At 38.3% G+C, this 26,908-nt stretch overlaps 1 protein-coding gene across 2 annotated transcripts in view; it reads right to left on the minus strand.

The window, feature by feature from the left end:
• LOC110287097 (complement factor H) overlaps positions 1 to 26,908 on the minus strand; it is a 110,411-nt gene that overhangs the window by 40,353 nt on the left and 43,150 nt on the right. For both annotated transcript variants that reach the window (XM_085841587.1, XM_085841585.1), the window contains exons 8-9: positions 15,153 to 15,347; positions 14,607 to 14,783 (exon numbers count right to left, since the gene is read on the minus strand). In XM_085841587.1, the coding sequence (XP_085697713.1) occupies positions 14,607 to 14,783; positions 15,153 to 15,347 (372 nt within the window). The remainder of the gene's footprint in view (positions 1 to 14,606; positions 14,784 to 15,152; positions 15,348 to 26,908) is intronic.

Here is a 26,908-nt window from a genome sequence, read left to right on the forward strand (position 1 = left end):
AAGTCAAGAAGATCTAAAACTGTAAATAGAAGTAATAAAGGAAGCAAAAAGTCAGGGAATTCTGGAGGTGTAAAAATTTAGATAAATAAAGTAACATCAGATGCAAGTACCACTAATAGAATACTATAGATGAAAGAGCTGTTGTAGGCACAGTAGAAGAAATACATACATTGATCCAAATAAAATGCTAAATCTGAAAATTTCCTAACACAAAATAGTCCAGGAAATTGTGGCTACTATGAAAACACTGAACCTAAGATAGGAATAGAAGGAAGAGAATCCAGCTCAAAGTCTTTAGTGATTTGAATATGCTTAGCCCAATGAGTGTGGTCTTCTTGGAAAAAGTATGTTACTGTAGGCATGGGCTTTAAGACCTTCATGCTATCTGCCTAGAAGCCACTCTTCCTAGTGGCCATCAAATGAAGCTGTAGAATTATGACCTCCTCCTGCACTATGCCTGCCTGAATGCTGCCATGTTCCTGTATTGTTGATAATGGACTAAATCTTTGTCTTTATAAGAGTAGCTTTGGTCATGGTGTCTTTTCACAGTGGTACAACCCTAACTAAAACAATGACCCAGAAAATAATTTCAACAAAATCTTAAAAGAAAAGTTTTCTTACCCTAAATTAACGATTGCTTATAAGGATACATGAAGCACACAGAACACCAAATTAATGGGAACAAAAGAGAAAGATCACTCAAAATATAATAATTAAATTACTAAGCATTCAGAACAGAGAGAGAATATTGAAAGCTACAAGGAAAAAAAGAGCAATTAAGGTAGACATATTAGAATTACATATCACTTCTAAAAGAAAATATCTAAAGTAAGACAAGCAGGAATCCTTCAGACTCTAAAATATCACAGTTTCCAGTCCAGACTACTATATACAGCAAAACTTTTGAACACTGTAGATGGAAAAGGCAAGAGTTTCAATGACAAATCCAAATTTAAACCATATCTATCTAAAACACCACCCTCCAGAGGCTACTAGAAAGAAAAATCTAGCCCAGTGAGTTTAACTATACTCACAAAAACACAGGAAATAAATACACTCCCACTAGCAAAATCAAAAGACAGAAAACACACACATACACAATACCACCACCAACAACAAAATAATAAATTACATAAATGAATAATCACTGGTCATGCATATCTCTAAATATCAATGAGTTCATTTCTTCAGTAAAAAAAAAAAAAAAAAAAGACTAACAGAATGTTGAGAAAACGAACTATAGAAATGACCCCATTTGTAAAAGAAAGTTAGCAAAGATTAAAACACATCAACCCTCAGATACTGATAGTAAAAGACTTCAATGTCCCACGCACTCCAGGTGACTGGACATCCAGGGGAATACTAGAGCAAATAAATGTTATAAAGAAAATGGAACTAACAGGTATCTATAAACATTTCAATAATCATATATATATATATATATACATATATTTATGCATATATATATATACATACACATACATAATTTCTTCTCAGCATTTCACAACATTTTCTATATATTGACCACGTACTTAGTCACAAAACAAATTTCAACAGATATAACAAAATTGAAATGACCCCCCGCATCCATCCTATCAGACCACAAGAGATAAACACTGGATTTCAATAACAATGAGAATAACAAAAGACCTCCAAATTCATGAATTTGAGCAACTTTCTCCTGAGGTCTATAGTATCATGACAGTAATAAAGAAAGAAATTAAATACTTCCAAAAATTGAGTGAAAATGAATGCATAAAACATAAAAATTTATGGGACACAATGAAAGCAGTACTAACGAGAATACAAATATATATTCATACATATATAGATATATACATATCTATATGTGTATATATATATATATATATGTATATATATATATATATATATCACCCTACACAAAACTGAAGTCCAAGTGAACTGAAGACATCAACATAAAAACATATACTGAATCTAATAAAAGAGAAAAAGTGGAACTTCCTTCAACTCATTGGCACAGAAAACAAATTCCTCCACAGGACACTAATAGTTCTGATACTAAGAACAAAAATTAATGAATTGGACCTAATGAAACTGAAATGTTTTTGCAAAGATAAGGGCATCATCAATAAGACAATGTAGAAGCCTAGAGAATGGGAAAAGATATTTACCAATCTTACATCTGGCAGAGAAATAATTTCTCTTAAATACATAAAGAACTCAAGGCAGCAAACCAAATATGCCAAATGAAAAATGGAGTACAAAGCCAAACAGAGAATTCTGAAGTGATGAATCTTTAACTGTTCAGAAATGCTTAAAGAAATAATCAATACCCATAGCCATGAGGGAAATGCAAATAAAAATGGACTCTGAGACACCATCTTACACGTGTCACAATGGATAAGATCAAAGACACATGTGACTTTGATCACTGTGTCATCTTGTTGAGGATGTGCAGTGAAGGGAACACTCCAGCATTGCTAGAGGGAGTCCAAACTGGTGCAATCACTTGGAAATCAATTTCTCAGTTTCTCAGAAATTGTGAATAGAACTATCCCAAGACCCAGCTATAGCACTCCAGGGCATATACCAAAAGATGCCCTATTACAGTACAAGGACACTTGCTTAAATATGTTCATAGCAAGTTTATTAATAATAGCCAGAAACTGAAAACAATCTAGATGCCCCTCAATTGAAGAATGGATAAAGAAAATGTGGTATAGCTACACAATAGAAATACTACTCAGCTATTTTCTAAAAAGGTATGAAATTTTCAGACAATTCAATGGAACTAGAAAAATATCATCTTGAGTGTGGTAACCCATCTCTGGGAGTAGATGGAAACTTGGGATGAAGGAGGTTCTGAGAAGTCTACTGAGATAACACTAGTTGAGATTCCTTCCAGTAGGGGATATGGAGACTGAAGTGCTCATCTTCTGAAGTGGAACTTAAAGTGGAGGGAGAGGGACACCAATTCACCCACAAAACCTTCAGCTCAAAATTTTTTTATTAGATATTTTCTTTATTTACATTTCAAATGTTGTCCCCTTTCCTGGTTTCTGCCTCAAACCCCACTAGCACCCTCCCCACCTCCTGCTCACCCACTGCCACTCCCAAGCCCTGGGATTCCCCTATTCTAGGGCATGGAACCTTCCCAAAACCAAGGACCTCTCTCTGATTGACAACCAACTAGGCCATCCTCTGCTACATATGCAGCGAGAGCCATGAGTCCCACCATGTGTTTTCTTTGGTTGGTGGTTTTGACCCACGGAGTTCTGGGGGTATTGGTTAGTCCATAATGTTGTTCCTCCTATGGGGCTGAAATCCCATTCTACTCCTTGGGTACTTTCTCTAGCTCCTTCATTGGGTACCCTGTGCTCCATCCAATGGATGGCTGTGAGCATCAACTTTTTTATTTGTCAAGCACTGGCAAAGCCTCTCAGGAGACAGCTATATCCGGCTCCTGTCAGCTAGGATAGCAAAATCTATTCTCAACAATAAAATACTTTCTGGTTGAATCACCATACCTGACCTCAAGCTGTACTACAGAGCAATTTTGATAAAAACTGCATGGTCCTGGTACAGTGACAGACAGGTAGATCATTGGAATAGAATTGAAGACCCAGAAATAGACCCACACACCTATGGTAACCTGGTCTTTGACAATGGAGGTAAAAGCATCCAGTGAAAAAAAGACAGCGTTTTCAACAAATAGTGCTGGTCAACTGGAGGTTAGCATGTAGAAGAATGCAAACTGATACATCCTTATTTCATTATACAAAGCTCAAGTTTAAGCGGATCAAAGACCTCCACATAAAACCAGAGACATTGAACCTTATAGAGGGGAAAGTGGGGAAAAGCCTCAAACTTGTGTGGACAGAGTAAAAAATCTGAACAGAATACCAATGGCTTCTACTGTAAGATCAAGAATTGACAAATGGGACCTAATAAAATTATAAAGCTTCTGTAAGGCAAAGAACACTGTCAATAAGACAAAAAGGCAACCAACAGATTGGGAAAAGATCTTTATCAACTCAAAATTTGCTCTGCCTTCTACGTATACAGGTATAAAGATGGAGCAGGGACTGAAGGAATGTCCAACCAATGACTGCCCAACTTGAGACCCATGCCATGTTAGAGTGACAACCCCTGACACTTTCAATGATACTCCACCATGCTTACAAACAGAAGCCTAGCAGAAATTTCTCCTTAGAGGCTGCATCCAGCAGTATATGGAAACAGATACAGGGACCCATGCCATGTGAAAGCAACAACCCCTGACACTTTCAATCATATTCTGCCTTTCTTAAAGACAGAAGGATAACATAAATGACCCCCGAGAGTCTGCATCCAACAGTATATGGAAACAGATACAGGGGCCTTAAGTTAAACATTAGGCAGTGCTTGGGGTGCTCTGTGGAAGTGTGAGACATAGAATTGAACGAATTGGAGAAGTCAAGAACACCACATGAAGTCCTACAACATCTACTAACCTAGGCCCATGGAGACCCAGATATTGAACTAACAACTAAAAAGCCTATCAGCACTGGATCCACTCAATCTATGCATTTGTAGCAGATGTCCAGCTTAGTTTTCATGACTTCTGTCTAATTGTGGAGGAGGCTGTTTTGGTTGTCTGCCATTGTATCCACTTCCCTAACTTGACTGCCTGGTCTGGTCTCAACGCTATTGAATGCACTTGGAACTTCTGCAACTGAATGTCCCAAGGAGGGATTCCTCTTCTCCTTAGAGTAGGAGAGAGGGTCATTTGGGGGATTTATAATTCTTGGACTGGAAAGAGATGAGGGAGGAAGATCTTGATCAAGATTTAAGTTAATTAATTAATTAACTAAAAAAACAAACTCTGTTTCAGAGTCATCATCAGTCACGATTTAAGCTGTATTAGAGATATATAGTAATAAAACTGCATAGTATTGGCATAAATACCCAAAACAGACAGGATTGCCAATGGGATCAAATTGAAGATCCAGATGTAAATTCATATAATTATGAACACTAGGTTTTTATAAGCAATCTAAAATTAAATAATGGGAAAAGGAAAGCATCTTCAAGAATGATGCTTATAAATTCAGGTGCTCCAATATCCCCTCCCACACCTCGAGACTGCATAACTCCCAGGATTTCCATCATAACCAGGCTCACAGTGAGTCCCACAAGCACAAACACCTGGCCTAACTGGGACCCATACAAAGCCCTGTATACAGGTGAATACACCCTGTCAGAGACACATATTCATTCCCGTCCACAACCCTGCCCATGGCAGACTTGGCATTCCAGCCCCCTTAACCTTCACCCTTCAGAAACAATCTGACTCTCAGGAGGTCTGCCATAACCAGGGTCACAGGACATCTGCCATAGCCTGGATGACAGAAGTCTTCCATAACTATTGACACAGCAGACCCCTCCCCGTCCCCCCTACCTAACCAATGAAAGCACTCTTTGCCTCCCAGAATACCTGTTCTAATTCAGCTCACAGATCTACACCAAGACCCAGCCATTCCCCTTTTAGGAATATACCTAAATGATGTTCTACCATTTCACAAGGAAAAGTGCTCGACTATGTTCATAACAGACCTTTTTCTAATAACCAGAATCTGAAAACAACCAACATGCTGAAAACAACCCCTGGAAACAACCATTGGAAGAAAGGATACAGAAAATGTACTATTTTTATGGGTTCCATGTATACAATGGGAAAAATACTTAGCCTTTAAAAACCAGAACTCCATGAATTTTGCTGGTGAATTGATTGAACAAGAAAATGCTAAACAAAATATTCCAAGACAAAACCAAAATCAAATAGTATCTATCTAACATTCTATCCCTACAGCAGATCCTAGAGGAAAACTCCAACAAAAGGAACGTACCTATACCAAAGAAAATATAAGATATTAAGCATCTCACAACAAAGCAAAAGGAGAGAACCAAAGCACATAAAGCTACCTACAAAACCAAATATAACAGAAAACAACAGTCAACTGTCTTAAATATCTCTCAATATTAATGGGCTTTACTCACCTATAAAGGGACATAAGTTAATAGACTGGATATGAAAACAAGATCCAGTATTTTGCTGCATAAAAAAATATACCTCAATAACAAGGAAAGACACTATCTCAGAGTAAAAGGATGGTAAAAGGTCTTCCAAGCAAATGGTCCCAAGAAACAAGCTGGAGTTGACATCATAATAGCCAATAAAATAGACTTTTAAGCAAATGATATCAAACAGGATGAAGAAGGACAGTTGATATACAACAAAGGGAAAATCCACAAAGACAAAGTCTCACTTCTAAACATCTATTCCCCAAATGCAGTGGCTCAAACATCCTTAAAAGAAGCTTTACTGAAGGAAAGACCATACAGAGCCTCTCCCACCTGTATATCAATCCCATACACAGTCACCAACTCCAGACACTATTGGAAGTGCCAACAAGTGCTTGCTGACAGAAGCCTGATCTAGCTGTCTCCTGAGAGCTCTAACAGTGCCTGACAAATACAGAGGTGGATGCTCTCAGCCAACAATTGGACTGAGCAAAAAGTCCCCAATGGAGGAGCTAGAGAAACAACTGATGGAGCTGAAGGAGCTTGCAGCCACACAGAAGGAATAACAATATGAACTCACCAGTAACCCCATAGCTCCCAGGGACTAAACCACAAACCAAAGAATATACATGGAGGGACCCATGGCTCCAGTGGCATATGTAGCAGAGGATAGACTTATTGGACATCAATGCAAGAAGAGGCCCTTAGGCCTGAGAATGCCTGATGCCCCAGTGTAGGGGAGTGGCAGGACAGGGAAGAGGGGTTGGGTGGGTTGTAAGGAGGGACAGGGGGAAGGGAAAGTGGGTTTTCAGAGGGAAAACTGGGAAAGGGGACAACATTTGAAATGTAAAGAAAGAAAATATCTAATAAAAAAGGAAACTTTACTAAAGCTCAAAACACATATTGAAACCCACATAATATTAGTGGGAGATTTCAACACTTGGCTTTTACTAATGGACAGGTCATTGAAATAGAAACTAAAGAGAGACATGGTGAAACTAGTAGGGGTTATGAACCAAATGGGTTTAAGAGATATCTACAGAACATTTCACCCTAAAGCAAAAGAATATACCTTCTTCTCAGCACCTCATGGGTCCTACTCCAAAGTCAAACATATAATGGGTCACAAAACAACCCTCAATCAATACCAGAAGATTGAAATAATTTCATGCATCCCATTAGATCACCATTGCCTAAGGCTGGTCTTCAATAACAGCAAAAATGTCAGAAAGCATAATATACTTGGAAACTGAACAACCCTCTACTCGATAGCTTGGTCAGGCAAGAAATAAAGACAGAAACTAGAGACTTCCTGGAATGTAATGAAAATCTTGACAAATCAAATCCAAACTTATAGGACACAATGAGGGTGGTGCTAAGAGGAAAATTGATACCAATTAGTGCACTGGTAAAGAAACTGGAGAGATATTACATTAGCAACTTCACAGCACACCTGAGAGCTCTAGAACAAAAAGAAGCAAACTTACCCAAGAGGAAAGAAGGAAAAAGCCAGATTCAGGGCTGAAATTAAACAAATAGAAACAAAGAGAACAATACAAAGAATCACCAAAACGAAAGGCTGGTTCTTTAAGAGAATCAACAAGATAGATAATCCCTTAGCCAAACTAAATAAAGGTTCCAGGGGCAGTATCCAAATTATCAAATTGAGAAATGAAAAGGGAGACATAACAACAGAAACTGAAGAAATTCAAAAAATCATCAGATCTTACTACAAAATCCTATCCTCAACAAAACTGGAAAATCTAGATGAAATGGATGGTTTTCTAGACAGTTATCACATACCAATGTGAAATCAAGAGCAGGTAAACTATCTAAACAGGCCCATATGCCATAAGGAAAGAGAAGCCATTAAAAACTTCCCAACACAAAAAAGGCCAGAGCCAGATGGATTTACTGCAGAATTTTATCAGAACTTCAAAGACAACATGATACCAATATTTCTCGAAATATTTTACGAAATAGAAACAGAAGGAACACTACCTAATTTATTCTAGGAAGCCATAATTGCTCTGATACCCAAACCACACAAGGACCCAACCAAAAAAAAGAACTTTAGACCAATTTCCATTATGAATATAGATGCAAAAATACTCAATAAAATTCTTGCAGATTGAATCTAAAAACACATCAAAACCTTCATTTAACATGATCAAGAAGACTTCATCCCAGAAACACAAGGTTGTTTCAATATATGAAAATACATGAACATAATCTACTATATAAACAAACTCAAAGAAAAAATTCACATCATCATCTCCTTAGATGCAGAAAAACTATTTGTCAAAATCCCAAACCCCTTCAAGTTAACAGTATTGGAGAGATCAGAAATTCAAGGCCCAAACCTAACCATACTAAAAGCAATTTCCTGCAAACTAACAGCCAATATCAAATTAAATGGAGACATGCTTGAAGCAATCTCACTGAAATTGGGTGCAAGACAAGGATGCCCATTCTCCCCATATCTATTCAATATAGCACAAAAAGTGAGAGCTAGAACACTATGAAAGAATTGCAAGGTTGGAAATGGAGAAGAGCCTGAGGAAAAGAAGTTCCAGTGACATGCCCACAGTGGGATCCACCTCAAGGGGAGCCCTAAAGCCTGACACTATTATGGAGGCTATGGAGCACTCACAAAAAGGGAACTATCATGACAGACAAAAGAAGAAAATAAAGAAAATATTCTGAGTGAGGTAACCCATACATGAACAGACATATGTGGTTTATACTCATTGATATGTAGATATCACAAAAGCTCAGAATACCCACAATACAAATCATAGACCATATAATGCTTTAAAAAAAAGTAAGACCAAAGTTTCAAAGTATGTATGCTTCAATCCCACTTAGAAGGGGCAACAAAATAATCACAGGAGGTAGAGGGATGGAGGAACCTGGAAGATATAGAGAGTAATTAGGTAAAACTGTGTGAGTGTATGTTTGGTGGTGGCTAGTTATGGGAAGAGCCAGAAGAGAAGTCAAGAGGGTCAGGAGGATGAAAAGAAATATGCAGCAATGGGGCAGGTAGAGGAACTAGAATATCCCAGATGCCAGGGAAGGGAGAGGTTATCAAGATTCTATGGGGAAGACATTAGCCAAGATACACAACAAAGTGGAGAGAGAACAACCTCCAATAGATAGACATGGCCCCAGTTGAGGGATAGAGCCAGCAACCCATCTCAAAAATTTTAACCTAGAATTGTTCCTTTCTAAAGGAACTGAAGAGGGAAAAAAGGAGCAGAGACTGAAGGAAGGGCCATTCAGAGACTGTCCCATGTTGGGATCCATGCCATCTACAGTCACCAAATCCCTACATTATTGCTGATACCATGATGTGCTTGCAGACTACAGCCTGATATGACTGTCCTCTGAGATACACTGTCAGCACCTGACTAAGACAGATGCAGATAGTCTCAGTCAACCATTAGACTGAGACAGTAGACCCCAACAGAAGAGTTAGGGCTAGAACTGAAGGAGATGAATGGGATTGCAACTTCAGAGGAAGAGCTGCAGTATCATCTAAATGGGCCCCTCAGAACTCCCAGGAACTAAACCATAAATAAAAAAGTTATACATAGGCTCCTTCATTCTAGTACTACATATGTACCAGAGGACTGCCTTATCTGACATCAATGGGAAGGGAAGCACTTAGTACTGTGGAAGCTTGATGCCTCAGATAAGGTTGATGCTAAAGGGTGAGGCAGGAATGGGTGGATGGGTAGGTGTGTGAGCAACTTCTTAGGGGCAAAATGGTTGGGAATGGGGAATGGGTAATTGGAGGGATGAGAAAGTGAGACATTTGAAATGAAAATAAATAATATAATTTATTATCAAACTAATGACAGTCCCATGGTTCCCAGAGTACTCTCTACATACCAGATGCCCTAGCATGACCAGGGTCTTAGGATCTCTGGTGAGTGGAAAACAACCTCTGTTCTAAAAGAACCACAAGTGCCTGGGGCCACCAGGAATAGGGACAGGAATCCTGCTCGACCAGTAGCTTGGGTTCCTTCAGGCAGCGCTTGTCTACCATGGTTTTGAACTCAGTGGACAGCCCCCCCAGATCCCCAGAGGAAGTATTACTTCCAGGTGCCATAGCACACCCAGGTTCTTAGAGTTGCAGGATTCCAGAATCCCAGGAGCTTGGTCACACTAGGATTTCAGCATCTCAGAGGAAGATTGACTGATAACTCTGACACCCAGAATCTCAGGATCACAAGATCCCAGAATCACAAGATCACAGAGAAAGCTGAACTCTGAGGAGTTCTGACTCAACTGGGATTACAGAAAGGACAGGCTTCAATAAGATATATTGTGGACAGGGAACACTTGCGATAATCTAATGGTGGGAGGCAAGCATAAGAACAGAAGCAACAGCAACCAAGGTTACTTGGTATCATCAGATCCCAACTTTGACACCACATCAAGTCCTGGATACACCATCACACCAGAATAGCAAGGTATAGATATAAGGTCACTTCTCATGATAATGATTGAGTACTATAAAAAGGACATAAATAACTACCTTAAAGAAATACAAGAGAGCATAGGTAAACAGGTATAAGCCCTTAAAGAGGATATGCAAAAATCCCATAATGAATTATAGAAAAACACATCAAAACAAGTGAAAGAATTCAAGAAAACCACCCAGGTTCTAAAAATGGAAGTAGAAACAATAACATAATCACAAAGGGAGACAACTCTGTAGATTGAAAACCTAGGAAAGAAGTCAGGAGCCATAGTGGGACTTCCACTGGTGGGACTGGGAAACAAAGGCCTAAAACTTTTCACCCACTACCTGTCCTGTCTGCAAAATGTGCAAGGGTGAAGGTATCTCAGTGTTTATGGGAGTGACCAACCAATGACTGATCTAAATTGAGGTCCAAACCATGAATGGAGTCCGTACTCCACAATGGGAGGATGGCCAGGAATGGGAAGCTGTATGGCTCAGAGAAATGTAGTGGTACCAAACATTACTGACCAAAAAAATGTCAATGATTGCTAATAATATTCTGCTACACGTATAGATTAGTGACTAGACTAATCATCTTCAGAGAGACTTTGTTGAGCACCTGAACGGAAACAGATGCAGAGACACACAGACAAACAATAAGGCAAAGATAAGACAACCCAGAAAAAGATGAGAAGAAAGGATTTTAGGAGACAGAAGGTTGGAGGACACCAGGAGTATATGGTAAACAGACTTAACTAAGCAGGGCTCATAGAGGTTACAGAGATGGAAGCTGTAATCCTAGACACTGAGCTGGTATTTATATACACTGTGTTTTCTTAATTTGGGCATTTTGTGGGACTCATAACAGTGGCAGAGGGAGTGTCTCACTCCTTTGCCTGTTCTTGGGATCTTTTTCTGCCTACTGGGTTGCCTTCTCCAGCTTTGATATGGCAACTTCAACCAACTGTTATTGCATTCTACTATGCTGTATTCATTTGGTATCACTAAGATGTCTGCTCCTTTCTGAAGGGAAATGGAGAAGAGCTTATATGGAGGATAGTGGAGTGGAGAGGACTAGGAGGAATGGAGAGAAGTGTGGCTGAGGTCAGGATGTATTTGCATGAAAAAGAACAATGAAAACAGAATAAAAGAAAAATTAAATTTCTAGAATTAAAACAAGCAAGCAAACAAACAAAAGCCTACAATGCATTATTCTATTGATATAATGTAGTAGAAACAAAACACAACAGGAGGAAATGAAATTTTAATACCTAGAATAGTAGAATTGAACTCAGGCTGAAGAAGGAGGGAAAAAGATAAATTCCTCAGAAGACTGGTTCTAGATGATGTTGTAGTCATAGAATCAGGCTCATCTTTCAATGCCACTGACCTGAGCACTATATATTTATGAACTGTTTCCTGAAGAAAAATGATTTTGTTTATAGGTAAGTCCTTGAAATATGAGCATAAAGCTTTCAGTTCCTTTGAGAAATTTTGAGTTACTTGAAGAAAGAAAACAAAATCAATCAGACTTAATAGGACTTTAAAAAGTAAAAAGATCTGGAACCAAGCTGGCTCCTGTGGAACCTGAGGCAGAAGCCTCTCAGGCCGGGCAGACACCTGTGCTCTGATCAGGAAGGTGGCCGGTTGTCTGGAGCCGAAAATGGCGCCGCCTCAGAAAACTACCTAAAGAACTTTACTTACATTGAGGAAGTTGTAACATATAATTTCCCCACTATCATTTTATTAAGCAAGGAAATTTAAGACATCTATTCTGTAAAAAATAAAAAATACAGAATGGCTAAGATCAAAAATTCAGGTGACAGCAGATGCTGGCGAGGATGTGGAGAAAGAGGAACACTCCTCCATTGTTGGTGGGATTGCAAGCTGGTACAAGCACTCTGGAAATCAGTCTGGCGGTTCCTCAGAAAATTGGACATAGTACTACCGGAGGATCCAGCAATACCTCTCCTGGGCATATATCCAGAAGATGTCCCAACAGGTAAGAAGAACACATTCTCCACTATGTTCATAGCAGCCTTATTTATAATAGCCAGAAGCTGGAAAGAACCCCGATGCCCCTCAACAGAGGAATGGATACAGAAAATGTGGTACATTTACACAATGGAGTACTACTCAGCTATTAAAAAAAATGAATTTATGAAATTCCTAGGCAAATGGATGGACCTGGAGGGCATCATCCTGAGTGAGGTAACCCAATCACAAAGGAACTCACACAATATGTACTGATAAGTGGATATTAGCCCAGAAACTTAGAATAGCTAAGATATAAGATACAATTTGCTAAACGCATGAAATTCAAGAAGAACGAAGACCAAAGTGTGGACACTTTGCATCTCCTTAGAAATGGGAACAAAACACCCATGGAAGGAGTTACAGAGACAAAATTTGGAGCTGTGACGAAAGGATGGACCATCTAGTGATTGCCATATACAGGGATCCATCCCATAATCAGCTTCCAAACGCTGACACCATTGCATACACTAGCAAGATTTTGCTGAAAGGATCCAGATATAGCTGTCTCTTGTGAGACTATGCCGGGGCCTAGCAAACACAGAAGTGGATGATCACAGTCAGCTATTTGATGGATCATAGGGTCCCCAATGGAGGAGCTAGAGAAATTACCCAAGGAACTAAAGGGAACTGCAACCCTATAGGTGGAACAACATATGAACTAACCAGTACCCAGAGCTCTTGTCTCTAGCTGCATATGTATCAAAAGATGGCCTAGTCGGCCATCACTGCAAAGACAGGCCCATTGGACTTGCAAACTTTATATGCCCCAGTACAGGGGAACCCCAGGGCCAAAAAGGGGGAGTGGGTGGGTAGGGGATTGGGGGGGTGGGTATGGGGGACTTTTGGGATAGCATTGAAAATGTAAACGAGAAAAATACCTAATAAAAAATAAATTAAAAAAAAGTAAAAAAACGAGAAATATTTGTAAAAAATTGTATATTCATATAGTTCAGACCAATTCACAAAACTCTAGAAAGGATATGTACAATTAAGGTTATAAGCAAAACTAGTATAAAAGAAAAACTACCAAATAAAAACACAGTAAATGTTTTAAATCGATCAATAATGTTAATATTTTAAAATTTTAAATAAATAAAGATAAAAATTTTGGGAAAGTAAATAAATAAAGGACAAGTGTCTAAAAAGAATGAGGCTAAGAAAAGTTTCTCATCAGCCAAGTGGTATAATAAAAGGCAATTGACAAGCATTCAAAATCATTCTATACTTTTAAATATATATTACATTCATAAAAAGTAAGACAATAGTATATGATAATTTCAAAATTATTCTGAAAATGTAAGATAATGGCAATCAAGTCTATATAAAAAAGTTGGCAGTAGTAAGTCTAAAAAAAAACCCACTTCTGTGACATGTATAAGTAAAGGATTATTTTTTAGAATTCTTCACTTTCCAGAAAAACAATTACTAAAATATAAATTAGAAGAAAACTAAATTTGAAAAATGGTTAAGTATAAATTGACTTAGGATCTTATCTTAAAATCTCAAGTGACATTAAAAGGAATGCATATCAACACTACGATGTTGTAACATTTTAAAGGTATTTATTTAAAAAAAATAAATTGAGACAAAACTCAGACATTTACAAGGATACACAACAAGAAAAAATTGACATGATATAAACATATTGGTACAAAGATTGGAGAAAAACATCAAAACTGGGTCATGCACACTATTCACAAATTCTCTTCCCCATAACACATCATAGAGAATTCAGAGTTAATTAGCAGTTAAAATGTTATTATATCAATGATGTGTTTAGCTGTTTGGTTTAATGGTAAATTATAATTTTAGAATCGTTTTGAGTCAAATGCAAAGTAAGCTAAAAGTACATAGTGCTATAAAATTAAGTTTGCTAAATGTTTTGTTATATTATGGCTTAAGATCGACTAGGAGTGTTTAGGTTGTATATACTTATCAGGAATCTTCAGTATCCACTTATCCACACTGGAAACAATTAAAGCATGTTGCCACAGTTAATACAGAAGGGACAGAGAGTCAAGGGAATCTTGTGATGTAAGGGCTGGTTACTTACTGATACGGATGCATTTGGGAGGAGGGGACCAGCCATTCTCTGTACATGTCATTGTGTCTTGACCATTTTGAAGACTATAGCCATTGTAACACTGGACTTTTACAGACTGACCCTGCACATATATTTTTTCCCAGTTTGAAGACTGTCCCTTCTCCACATAATGGAAAACACATTTCCCTAAGAAACATAAAAAGTAAAAATTAAAAAAAAAGTAAAAGCTTTCATTTGCTTAAGTTAAATGTTATCGTTTCAGCTGTTTAATGAGCATGCATTGCATTCAGAATAAAATTAATAACAAATGTTTAAATGAGTAGCATTTATCTTTAGTTTGTATAAATAAAATATGCAAGAGATAAAGGCATTTCCATAGTCCCTATTGTGTGTGTACATTTCATGAAGAGCTGCTCACAAAGAACAGAAATTAGCCTTTTTGTCACACGTTTTTTCGTTGGTCTTATGTTTGTCATGAGAAACATAACTGTAATTATGTATGTGCTTTCTCTTTAAAAGAGTTAAACATATTTAAATACAAAGACATTGGCTTACTGACGCATGGTACTTCAGGCTTCCACCCTTGTGCTGTGCAATAAAGGTAGTCCCAGGAACTCCCAGAAGGTGGTGAAAACTCGTTGTCACACTTATAGCTGTACCTTTGTCCTATAGACACTGGGAAATTGGGTCTCAGCCTCTCCTCATAATACAGATGTCCATATTTGAATTGTGGAAATTCACAAGGTTTCACTTGAAATAAGAAAACAAATTAAATAAAACAACCAAAAAAACACTCAAATCACATGTAAAACTCTTGATTAGTAAATTACTTTTAATGAATTGAAAGAACAGTGGGGGTGTGGGACAAGGAAATAAGACAATAGGAAACATTGGTTTGTGAGGATGTCATTTCATATGAAATCAAGTTATGGCTGATACTCCAACAGAGAAGAGGATTAGAGACGTTTCTTAATATCAAATATGATAACTGCTTATTTATAATTTTCACTGAAACTAAAATATAGTATGAATATGATATGGAGCTAGTCCCATACCATTAATTGAAATTCTGTATTGTTCACTATATTGTTTATATGTAACATATGATTACTTATTTTATATATGTAACAATTTCTGATTATTATTTATAATTTATAATATTGAATGAGAACAATATCACTGTTTCATGAAGTATGTTTCTGCATTAGGAAACCTCATGTAATATATTAAAAGTTATTTCAACAAATACATATATAGACAAACTAATTTCATTAGGCTTCCTCATTCATTTTAGTTTTTGATTTATGAGAAAAATTCTCCAGAAATTTTTATACATTTATCACATGGTTTAAAAACTGTAATTCCTTTTATAGTAAATGTTCTTCTTTAACAATTTTGAGAATCATACTTTTCATAGTATATCAATAAGTTAAATAAGCTCACTGAGGTTTTGTTTTAAAAAGTAACAAAAGAGGGCTGGTGAGATGGCTCAGTGGTTAAGAGCGCCGATTGCTCTTCTGAAGGTCCTGAGTTCAAAATCCCAGCAACCACATGGTGGCTCACAACCATCCGTAATGAAATCTAATGCCCTCTTCTGGAGTATCTGAGGACAGCTACAGTATACTTACATATAATAAATAAATCTTTAAAAAAAAAAAGTAACAAAAGGAGGCATGGTTCAGGGTAGGAATATCATTATTTCCACAGCCCTCAGAGTTTTACCTACTCTTCATTCTCCACTGGGCACAGGAGAACATGTTTACCCTCTTTATACACAATTCTTGAAACAAACATAACATTCCTTAAAGTCCATGATTACCTGAGTTGGTCAGTACCTAACTGAGCCTTGTTTGACATCTTACACTTTCAAAATGCAGGTTGTGGCTGAATCATCAGTGACTGTTGGACCATGTATCACAGTGTTGATATACTCTACTCAGCCTGCTGATCAATACATTTACCAGTTTTTCAACTGTTCTAAATATTATGAGCACATCTCAAGATCATCTAGTTTTTACTGTCTTCAGCCTCAAGATCTTCTAATTTTTATTGATAAGTCTCATCCTAATACATATTCAAATAAAGATTAATTTCTGCAATCACTTGTAACACAGATTCATTGTCATTATCTTCTGTATTGTTCCACTTGTCTTTTTATAATGTATTTTCCAAAAAATACTAAAAGGTTTGATGAAAATGATGAGTAAACATCGCTGAGGAGCAAGAACTACACATTTCAAGTACAAAATGTTATGTAATGAAATTACAGAGAGATTAATCATCCTTATCATATACAGGAAATATCAGAAAGTTCACTGTAAAATAAGTAAAATTCAGATATATTCAAGCCACAGACAGTGCAGATATATTTGGGTAGATCTACATTTCAGAAACTCAAACAAAGTTGGGTTTCTGGCCCAGTGTGCTACACAGATTCTTCACTTGTAATTGTAAACCTACTCAAAAGCCCAGGGCAAGGATGTCATAAGATCTGAGTTCAGAGACACACATTAATTCTGCTATTAAAATAAGTTGACTCAACAATAAACAGATAGATGGGAAAAGAAAATGAAGTCCTGAAAAATCAATATAGATTTCTTTAGAAAAGAATTTATGCCCAGCCGGAGGACAGTGATCCACCCTGCAGGGAGCGCCATCTTGGCTCCGGGACTCTGCTGAACTTAGTCTGCACAGGTGAGAGTGAGGACCACAGAGGCAAACAGCTTCTGGGACAGGCAGGAGCCACAGAGCCACTGAGGCAGCACCCTTTTGGGGCCTCAGACATCCGGCACCCTCCCAGCATGAGGACAGTGGTCCACCATGCAGGGAGCGCCATCTTGGCTCCTGGACTCTGCCGAATTTAGTCTGCACAGGTGAGAGTGAGGACCACAGAAGCAGAGAGCTTCAGGGACAGGCAGGAGCCAGAGAGCCACTGAGGCAGCACCCTTTTGGGGTCGCAGACATCCGGCACCCTCCCAGTCGGAAGACAGTGGTCTGCCCTGCACAGGAGCCCTCTGCCTCAGGAGCAGGGAGCACATCTTGGATCCAGGACTCCACCGAACTTAGGAAGTTAGTCTGCACAGGTGAGAGTGTGCACCACAGAAGCTGACAGCTTCTGTGACCTGCCAAAGCAACACAGCATCTGGGAAAGGTTCTGTTTTGGGCCTTCTTCTTCACCCATGAGGAACTCCAAACACCAGATATCTGTACACCTTCCCTTTAAGAGGAAAGCTTGTCAGCAGAGAGTGCTCTAACCACTGAAACTCAGAGGAGAGAGCCTGTCTCCCAGGTCTGCTGACAGATGGTACTCAGAATCACCAGAAGAACAACCTCTGAACAGAGAAAACTATAACAACTCCAGAGATTACCAGATGGCGAGAGGTAAAGGTAAGAATCTTACTAACAGAAACCAAGACTACTCACCATCATCAGAACCCAGCACTCCCACTTCGCCAGTCCAGGGCACCCCAACACACCTGAAAAGCTAGACCTGGATTTAAAAGCATATCTCATGATGATGGTAGAGGACATCAAGAAGGAATTTAATAACTCACTTAAAGAACAACAGGAGAACATGGCTAAAGAGTTACAAGTCCTTAAAGAAAAACAGGATAACACATCCAATCAGATGATGGAAATGAACAAAACCATACTACACCTAAAAAGGGAGTAGACACAATAAAGAAAACCCAAAATGAGGCAACACTGGAGATAGAAACCCTAGGAAAGAAATCTGGAACCATAGATGCGAGCATCAGCAACAGAATACAAGAGATGTAAGAGAGAATCTCAGGTGCAGAAGATTCCATAGAGAACATCAGCACAACAATCAAGGAAAATGGAAAATGCAAAAAGATCCTAACTCAAAACATCCAGGAAATACAGGACACAATGAGAAGACCAAACCTATGGATAATAGGAGTGGATGAGAATGAAGATTTTCAACTCAAAGACCAGCAAACATCTTCAACAAAATTATAGAAGAAAACTTCCCAAATCTAAAGAAAGAGATGCCCATGAACATACAAGAAGCCTACAGAACTCCAAATAGGCTGGACCAAAAAAGAAATACCTCCCGACACATAATAATGAGAACAACAAATGCACTAAATAAAGATAGAATACTAAAAGCAGTAAGAGAAAAAGGCCAAGTAACATATAAAGGCAAGCCTATCAGAATTGCACCGGATTTTTCACCAGAGAATATGAAAGTCAGAAGATCCTGGACAGATGTCATACAGACACTAAAAGAACACAAATTCCAGCCCAGGCTACTATACCCAGCCAAACTCTCAATTAACATAGATGGAGAAACCAAAGTATTCCACGACAAAACCAAATTCACACATTATCTCTCCAGGAATCCAGCCCTTCAAAGGATAATAACACAAAATAACTAATACAAGGACGGGAACCACACCCTAGAAACAACAAGAAGGTAATCCCTCAACAAACCTAAAAGAATACAGCCACATGAACAGAATGCCAACTTTAACAACAAAAATAACAGGAAACAACTATTACTTTTCCTTAATATCTTTTAATATCAATGGACTCAACTCCCCGAAAAAAAGACATAGACTAACAAACTGGCTACACAAACAGGACCCAACATTTTGCTGCTTACAGGAAACACATCTCAGAGAAAAAGATAGACACTACCTCAGAATGAAAGGCTGGAAAACAATTTTCCAAGCAAATGGTATGAAGAAACAAGCTGGATTAGCCATTCTAATATCTGATAAGATTGACTTCCAACTCAAAGTCATTAAAAAAGACAGGGAGGCGCACTTCATACTAATCAAAGGTAAAATCCTCCAAGAGGAACTATCAATCCTGAATATCTATGCTCCAAATGCAAAGGCAGCCTCATTCATTAAAGAAACTTTAGTAAATCTCAAAGCACACATTGCACCTCATACAATAATAGTGGGAGACTTCAACACACCACTTTCACCAATGGACAGATCATGGAAACAGAAACTAAACAGGGACACAGTGAAACTAACAGAAGTTATGAATCAAATGGATCTGGCAGATATCTACAGAACATTTTACCCTAAAACAAAAGGATATACCTTCTTCTCAGCACCTCATTGTACCTTCTCCAAAATTGACCACGTAATTGGTCACAAAACAGGCCTCAACAGATACAAAAATATTGAAATTGTCCCATGCATCCTATCAGATCACCATGGACTAAGGCTGATCTTCAATAACAAAATAAATAATAGAAAGCCAACATTCACGTGGAAACTGAACAACACTCTTCTCAATGATACCTTGGTCAAGGAAGGAATAAAGAAAGAAATTAAGGGCTTTTTAGAGTTCAATGAAAATGAAGCCACAACATACCCAAAATGATGGGACACAATGAAAGCATTTCTAAGAGGAAAACTCATAGCTCTGAGTGCCTCCAAAAAGAAAGTAGAGAGATTACACATTAGCAGCTTGACAACACACATAAAAGCACTAGAACAAAAGGAAGCAAATGCACCCAAGAGGAGTAGACAGCAGGAAATAATCAAACTCAGGGGCGAAATCAACCAAGTGGAAACAAGAAGAACTATTCAAAGAATCAACCAATCAAGGACCTGGTTCTTTGAGAAAATCAACAAGATACATAAACCCTTAGCCAGACTCACTAGACGGCACAGGGATATCATTCTAATTAACAAAATCAGAAATGAAAAAGGAGACATAATAACAGATCCTGAAGACATCCAAAACACCATCAGATCCTTCTACCAAAGACTTTACTCAACAAAACTGGAGAACCTGGATGAAATGGAGAAGTTCCTAGACAGATACCAGGTACCAAAGTTGAATCAAGATCAGGTTAAAGATCTAAACATCCCTATATCCCCCAAAGAAATAGAAGCAGTCATTAATAGTCACCCAACCAAAAAAAGCCCAGGACCAGATGGGTTTAGTGCAGAGTTCTATCAGACCTTCAAAGAAGATCTAATCCCAGTTCTTCACAAACTATTCCACAAAATAGAAACAGAAGGTACTCTACCCAACTCATTCTATGAAGCCACAATTACTCTGATACCTAAACCACAAAAAGACCCAACAAAGGTAGAAAACTTCAGACCAATATCCCTTATGAATATTGATGCAAAAATCCTCAATAAAGTTCTTGCTAACCGAATCCAAGAACACATCAAAACAATCATCCATCCAGACCAAGTAGGTTTCATCCCAGGGATGCAGGGATGGTTCAATATACGGAAATCCATCAACGTAATCCAGTATATAAACAAACTCAAAGACAAAACCACATGGTCATCTCCTTAGATGTAGAAAATGCATTTGACAAGATCCAACACCCATTCATGATAAAAGTCTTGGAAAGATCAGGAATTCAAGGCCCATACCTAAACATGATAAAAACAATCTACAGCAAACCAGTAGCCAACATCAAAGTAAATGGTGAGAAGCTTGAAGCAATCCCTCTAAAATCAGGGACTAGACAAGGCTGTCCACTTTCTCCATACCTATTCAACATCGTACTTGAAGTCCTAGCCAGAGCAATTCGACAACAAAAGGAGATCAAAGGGATACAAATTGGAAAAGATGAAGTCAAAATATCACTTTTTGCAGATGATATGATAGTATATATAAGTGACCCTAAAAATTCCACCAGAGAACTCCTAAACCTGATAAACAGCTTCAGTGAAGTAGCTGGATATAAAATTAACTCAAACAAATCAATGGCCTTTCTCTACACAAAGAATAAACAGGCTGAGAAAAAAATTAGGTTAACAACACCCTTCTCAATAGGCACAAATAATATAAGCTATCTTGGCGTGACTCTAACTAAGGAAGTGAAAGATCTGTATAATAAAAACTTCAAGTCTCTGAAGAAAGAAATTATAGAAGATCTCAGAAGATGGAAAGATCTCCCATGCTCATGGATTGGCAGGATCAACATTGTAAAAATGGCTATCTTGCCGAAAGCAATCTACAGATTAAATGCAATCCCCATCAAAATTCCAACTCAATTCTTCAACGAATTAGAAAGTGCAATCTGCAAATTCATCTGGAATAACAAAAAACCTAGGATAGCAAAAACTCTTCTCAAGGATGAAAGAACCTCTGGTGGAATCACCATGCAGGACCTAAAGCTTTACTACAGAGCAATTGTGATAAAAACGGCATGGTACTGGTATAGTGACAGACAAATAGACCAATAGAATAGAATTGAAGACCCAGATATGAACCTACACACGTAGGGTCACTTGATCTTCGACAAGGGAGCTAAAACCATCCAGTGGAAGAAAGACAGCATTTTCAACAAATGGTGCTGGCACAGCTGGTTGTTATCATGTAGAAGAATGGGAATCGATCCATTCCTATCTCCTTGTACTAAGGTCAAGTCTAAGTGGATCAAGGAACTTCACATAAAACCAGAGACACTGAAACTTATAGAGGAGAAAGTGGGGAAAAGACTTGAAGATATGGGCACAGTTGGAAAAATTCTTGAATAGAACAGCAATGGCTTGTGCTGTAAGATTGAGAATTGACAAGTGGGACCTCATGAAACTGCAAAGCTTCTGCAAGGCAAAAGACACCATCAATAAGACAAAAAAACCACCAACAGATTGGGAAAGGATCTTTACCTATCCTAAATCAGATAAGGGACTAATATCCAATATATATAAAGAACTCAAGAAGGTGGACTCCAGAAAGTCAAATAACCCCATTAAAAAATGGGGCTCAGAACTGAACAAAGAATTCTCACCTGAGGAATACCGAATGGCAGAGAAGCACCTGAAAAAATGTTCAACATCCTTAATCATCAGGGAAATGCAAATCAAAACAACCCTGAGATTCCACCTCACACCAGTCAGAATGGCTGAGATCAAAAATTCAGGTGACAGCAGATGCTGGTGAGGATGTGGAGAAAGAGGAACACTCCTCCATTATTGGTGGGATTGCAAGCTTGTACAACCACTCTGGAAATCTGTCTGGTGGTTCCTCAGAAAATTGGACATATTACTACTGGAGGATCCAGCAATACCTCTCCTGGGCATATATCCAGAAGATGTCCCAACCGGTAAGAAGGACACATGCTCCACTATGTTCATAGCAGCCCTATTTATAATAGCCAGAAGCTGGAAAGAACCTAGATGTCCCTCAACAGAGGAATGGATACAGAAATTATGGTACATTTACACAATGGAGTACTACTCAGCTATTAAAAAGAATGAATTTATGAAATTCCTAGCCAAATGGATGGACCTGGAGGGCATCATCTTGAGTGAGGTAACACAATCACAAAGGAACTCACACAATATGTATTCACTGATAAGTGGATATTAGCCCAAAACTTAGGATACCCAAGATATAAGATACAATTTGCTAAACGCATGAAACTCAAGAAGAATGAAGACCAAAATGTGGACAATATGCCCCTTCTTAGAATTGGGAACAAAACACCCATGGAAGGAGTTACAGAGACAAAGTTTGGAGCTGTGATGAAAGGAAGGACCATCTAGAGACTGCCGTATCCAGGGATCCATCCCATAATCAGCTTCTAAACGCTGACACCATTGCATACACTAGCAAGATTTTGCTGAAAGGACCCAAATATAGCTGTCTCTTGTGAGACTATGCCGGGGCCTAGCAAATACAGGAGTGGATGCTCACAGTCAGCTATTGGATGTATCACAGGGCTCCCAATGGAGAAGCTAGAGAAAGTACCCAAGGAGCTAAAGGGATCTGCAACCCTATTGTTGGAACAACATGATGTACTAACCAGAACCCTGGAGCTCTTGTCTCTAGCTGCATATGTATCGAAAGATGGCCTAGTCGGCCATCAATGGAAAGAGAGGCCCATTGGACTTGCAAACTTTATATGCCCCAATATAGGGGAATGCCAGGGCCAAAAGAATGGGAATGGGTCGGTAGGGAAGTGGGGGGCGGTATGGGGGACTTTTGGGATAGCATTGGAAATGTAATTGAGGAAAATATGTAATAAAAAATATTAAAAATTAAAAAAAATAAAGAAAATGAAGTCCTGTCAAAATAGTAATTAAAATAATAAATATTCAAAAAATTGAATACTGAAAGCTGTGAGAGCAAAAGAGCAAGTAAAATATAAAGGCCAACCTATCAGAATATAGCTGACTTCTTAATGGAAACTCTGAAAGGAAGAAGGGCCTGGACATACGTTTAAAAGACTACTATTGTATCCCAGACTAGAGTGGTCAGAAAAAAATACTCAATAAACATTTAAGGAGAAAACAAGATATACTATGAGAATGCCAAATTTAAACAATAACTATCCAGAGCTGAGCGCTACAATAATTACTTGAAAGAAAAATTCCAACCAAGGAGATCAACTAAAACCAATAAATAAATAAGCTCGGCTCTAATACAAGCAGTCATCTACATTGTAGGCAATAAATAACCTCACATGAGTAAAAGAAGACATACACACAATACACACACACACACACACAAACACATACACACACCATCAAAATAACAGTAATTAACAATCATGGTCACTGAAAGCTCTCAAAGTCAATGGATTCAATTCTCCAATAAAAATGGCACAGGCTGACAGAATAGATGAGAAAACATTATCCACCTTTTCCTGCATACAAGAAATATCCCTCAACCTCAGAAATGGATATTACACCATCGTAAAAGGCTAGAAAAGATTTTCCTAGCAAATAGACCCAAGAAATAAGATCATTTTGCCACTCTAAATTCTACAAAATAGAATTCAAGACAAATTAATCATTAGTGGTGCAGAAAGAAACTTCATATTAATCAAAAAGAGTATTTCATGAGTATGACATCTCAATTTTGAACATCTGCCCCAAATGCAAGGAAACCCACATTCATAAAAAAAAATACAAAAGAAAGGAACTAACAAAAATTTATATAACTCCTATCGAACACCATACTTTAACAGTCAAAGACTATAACACCCCACTCCTAACAATGGACAGGTCATCCAGACATAAATTAACAGGAAAAAAAATGGAACTGAGAGATGTGATGAATCAAATGTACTTAACAGAAATCTATTGAACATTTCACCCAAACTCAAAAGAAAACACCTTTGCTCAACACCTCAGAGAACTTCCTCTACAACAGACCATAAACTCAGTCACAAAGCTAGTCTCAACACACAAGAAAATTGAAATAGTCCCTTATATCTTCTCAGACTACAGGGATTAAAGCTGAACTTCAACAACAGCAGAAAGCCCATAAACTCATGGAAACTGAACAATGCTCTTCTGAATGACCACAGGGTAAAGGAAGAAATAATTTAAGACATCTAGTATTCAATGAAAATGAAGGCACAGAATACCAAACATATGAGAAACAATGAAAGTGGTGTCAAGGGGAAAGTTCATAGTACTAAGTGCCTTTATAAAGACAGCAGAAAGATCTCAAAGATCTCATACTAGTGATGTAACACCACACATGAAAGCTCTGGAAGAGGAGTTGACAGCAGAGAGTAAACCATCTTGGATCTAAGAAACATTATAGGGCTGAAATCAATAAAATAGAATCGAAGAAAAGAAGAGATGCTTCTTTGAGAAAATCAACAAGACAGACAAACCCTTAGCCAAACCTAGTAAAAGGCAGAGAGAATAAAGAAACTAACAAAGTCAGTAATGAAAACAGGGACATGACCCCATAAAGAGTTTAGGACACCAAACCAGACATAAAACCTTCAACCTACAACTTGTCTTGCCAGAATTATGTGCTGGGGTTAAGGTGGCACAGGAATTCAGGAAGTGAATAACCAATGACAGACACAGTTTGAAACCCATGCCATGAGAGTTTCATGGCAACTCACCCCTGTCACTGACTTGAGGACCAGAAACCAGAGGCTATATGGCCCAGAGACCTAGAATAGATCCAAACATGACTGGCAATGAAAAAAAAAAAAAAGTCAATACAATAATGCCTAATGATACTCTGCTATACTCATAGACTGGTATCTAGCCCAGTCATCATCAGAGAGGTTTCACCCAGCAACAAATGGAAACAGATGCAAAGATCCACAGCCAAACAATTATATGATTTTTGACAACATTGTGAACCCCAAGATTGTGTTGTTTACAGGAAAAATCTGTTGTCTTGTGTGGTGTAGCTCAGTCTTAGTACACACCTTTAATCCCTCTGGCTGTAATACAGACAAGCCCTTACTACACACCTTTAATCCAAAACAATGAAGGTAATATTAGTTTGTAGAAGGAAGCACTAATGTTTAAAAGAAATGTCAAATTGAGTCTCAGACAACTTGATAAATCAAAGAAAGATTTGACAGAATAGGATATGTTCAACTCTCATGAGAACAGAGAGAAAAGAGAGGCTACGTAAGAGAAAGCAGCACAGAAGAAGAGGCTGGGAGACTGTTTAACTGGGACAGGTTGCAGAGACAGAACAAGCTAGTCACAACTGAAGTTGGGAGGAACGAGAAAATGAGAAGGAGCCAGAGGATTAGAACAGATTGCCAGAGTTAATTTAATGCCAAGCAGAGCACAAAGTCAAAGGCTCAGAGAGAAACAGATTGATTCAGTCAGTTTGCAGAGGAGTTTAAGCCAGAACAGTTGAGTTGAATAAGCCAGGCAGAGCTCAACAAGTACTAGGAAGGTGTTGGTTGTCTTACACACCAGTAAGTCTCAAAGGCTGAAATCATTCTTGGCCTAGATAAGATCGTACAGAGGCTAAATAAAAGTGTACAGGCCTAGGCCTAGGTTAGCAGAGAGAAGCATTAAGTCTATGAGAAAATTACTCAGGAGAAAAAAAGTTACCTTTGTGCTGAATATTAGACATTGTTTGGAGAATCCTGCAGAAGATGGGGAAGAAAGATTATAGGAGCTGGAAGTACCAAGGATACCACAAGAAAACTCACAGATTCAAGTAACCTGGACTCTTGGGATTTCACAGAGATTCAACTGACAATCAGGGAGCCTGAATCTAACATATGTCCTCTCTATATATGTTACACCTGTATAGCTCAGGGTTTTTGTGGGATTCCTTTTTTTTTTTCCTCATGTACATTTTCAATGCTATCCCAAAAGTCCCCCATACCCTACCTACCCACTCCCACTTTTTGGCCCTGGCGTTCCTCTGTACTGGGGCATATAAAGTTTGCATGTCCAATGGGCCTCTCTTTCCAGTGATGGCCGACTAGGCCATCTTTTGATACATATGCAGCTAGAGACAAGAGCTCCGGGGTACTGGTTAGTTCATAATAATGATCCACCTATGGGGTTGCAGGTCCCTTTAGTTCCTTGGGTACTTTCTCTAGCTCCTCCATTGGGGGCCCTGGG

This window comes from Mus caroli, unplaced genomic scaffold, assembly GCF_978045245.1.
Source record: "Mus caroli unplaced genomic scaffold, Mus_caroli_1 scaffold_1, whole genome shotgun sequence".
Classification (NCBI taxonomy): domain Eukaryota; kingdom Metazoa; phylum Chordata; class Mammalia; order Rodentia; family Muridae; genus Mus; species Mus caroli.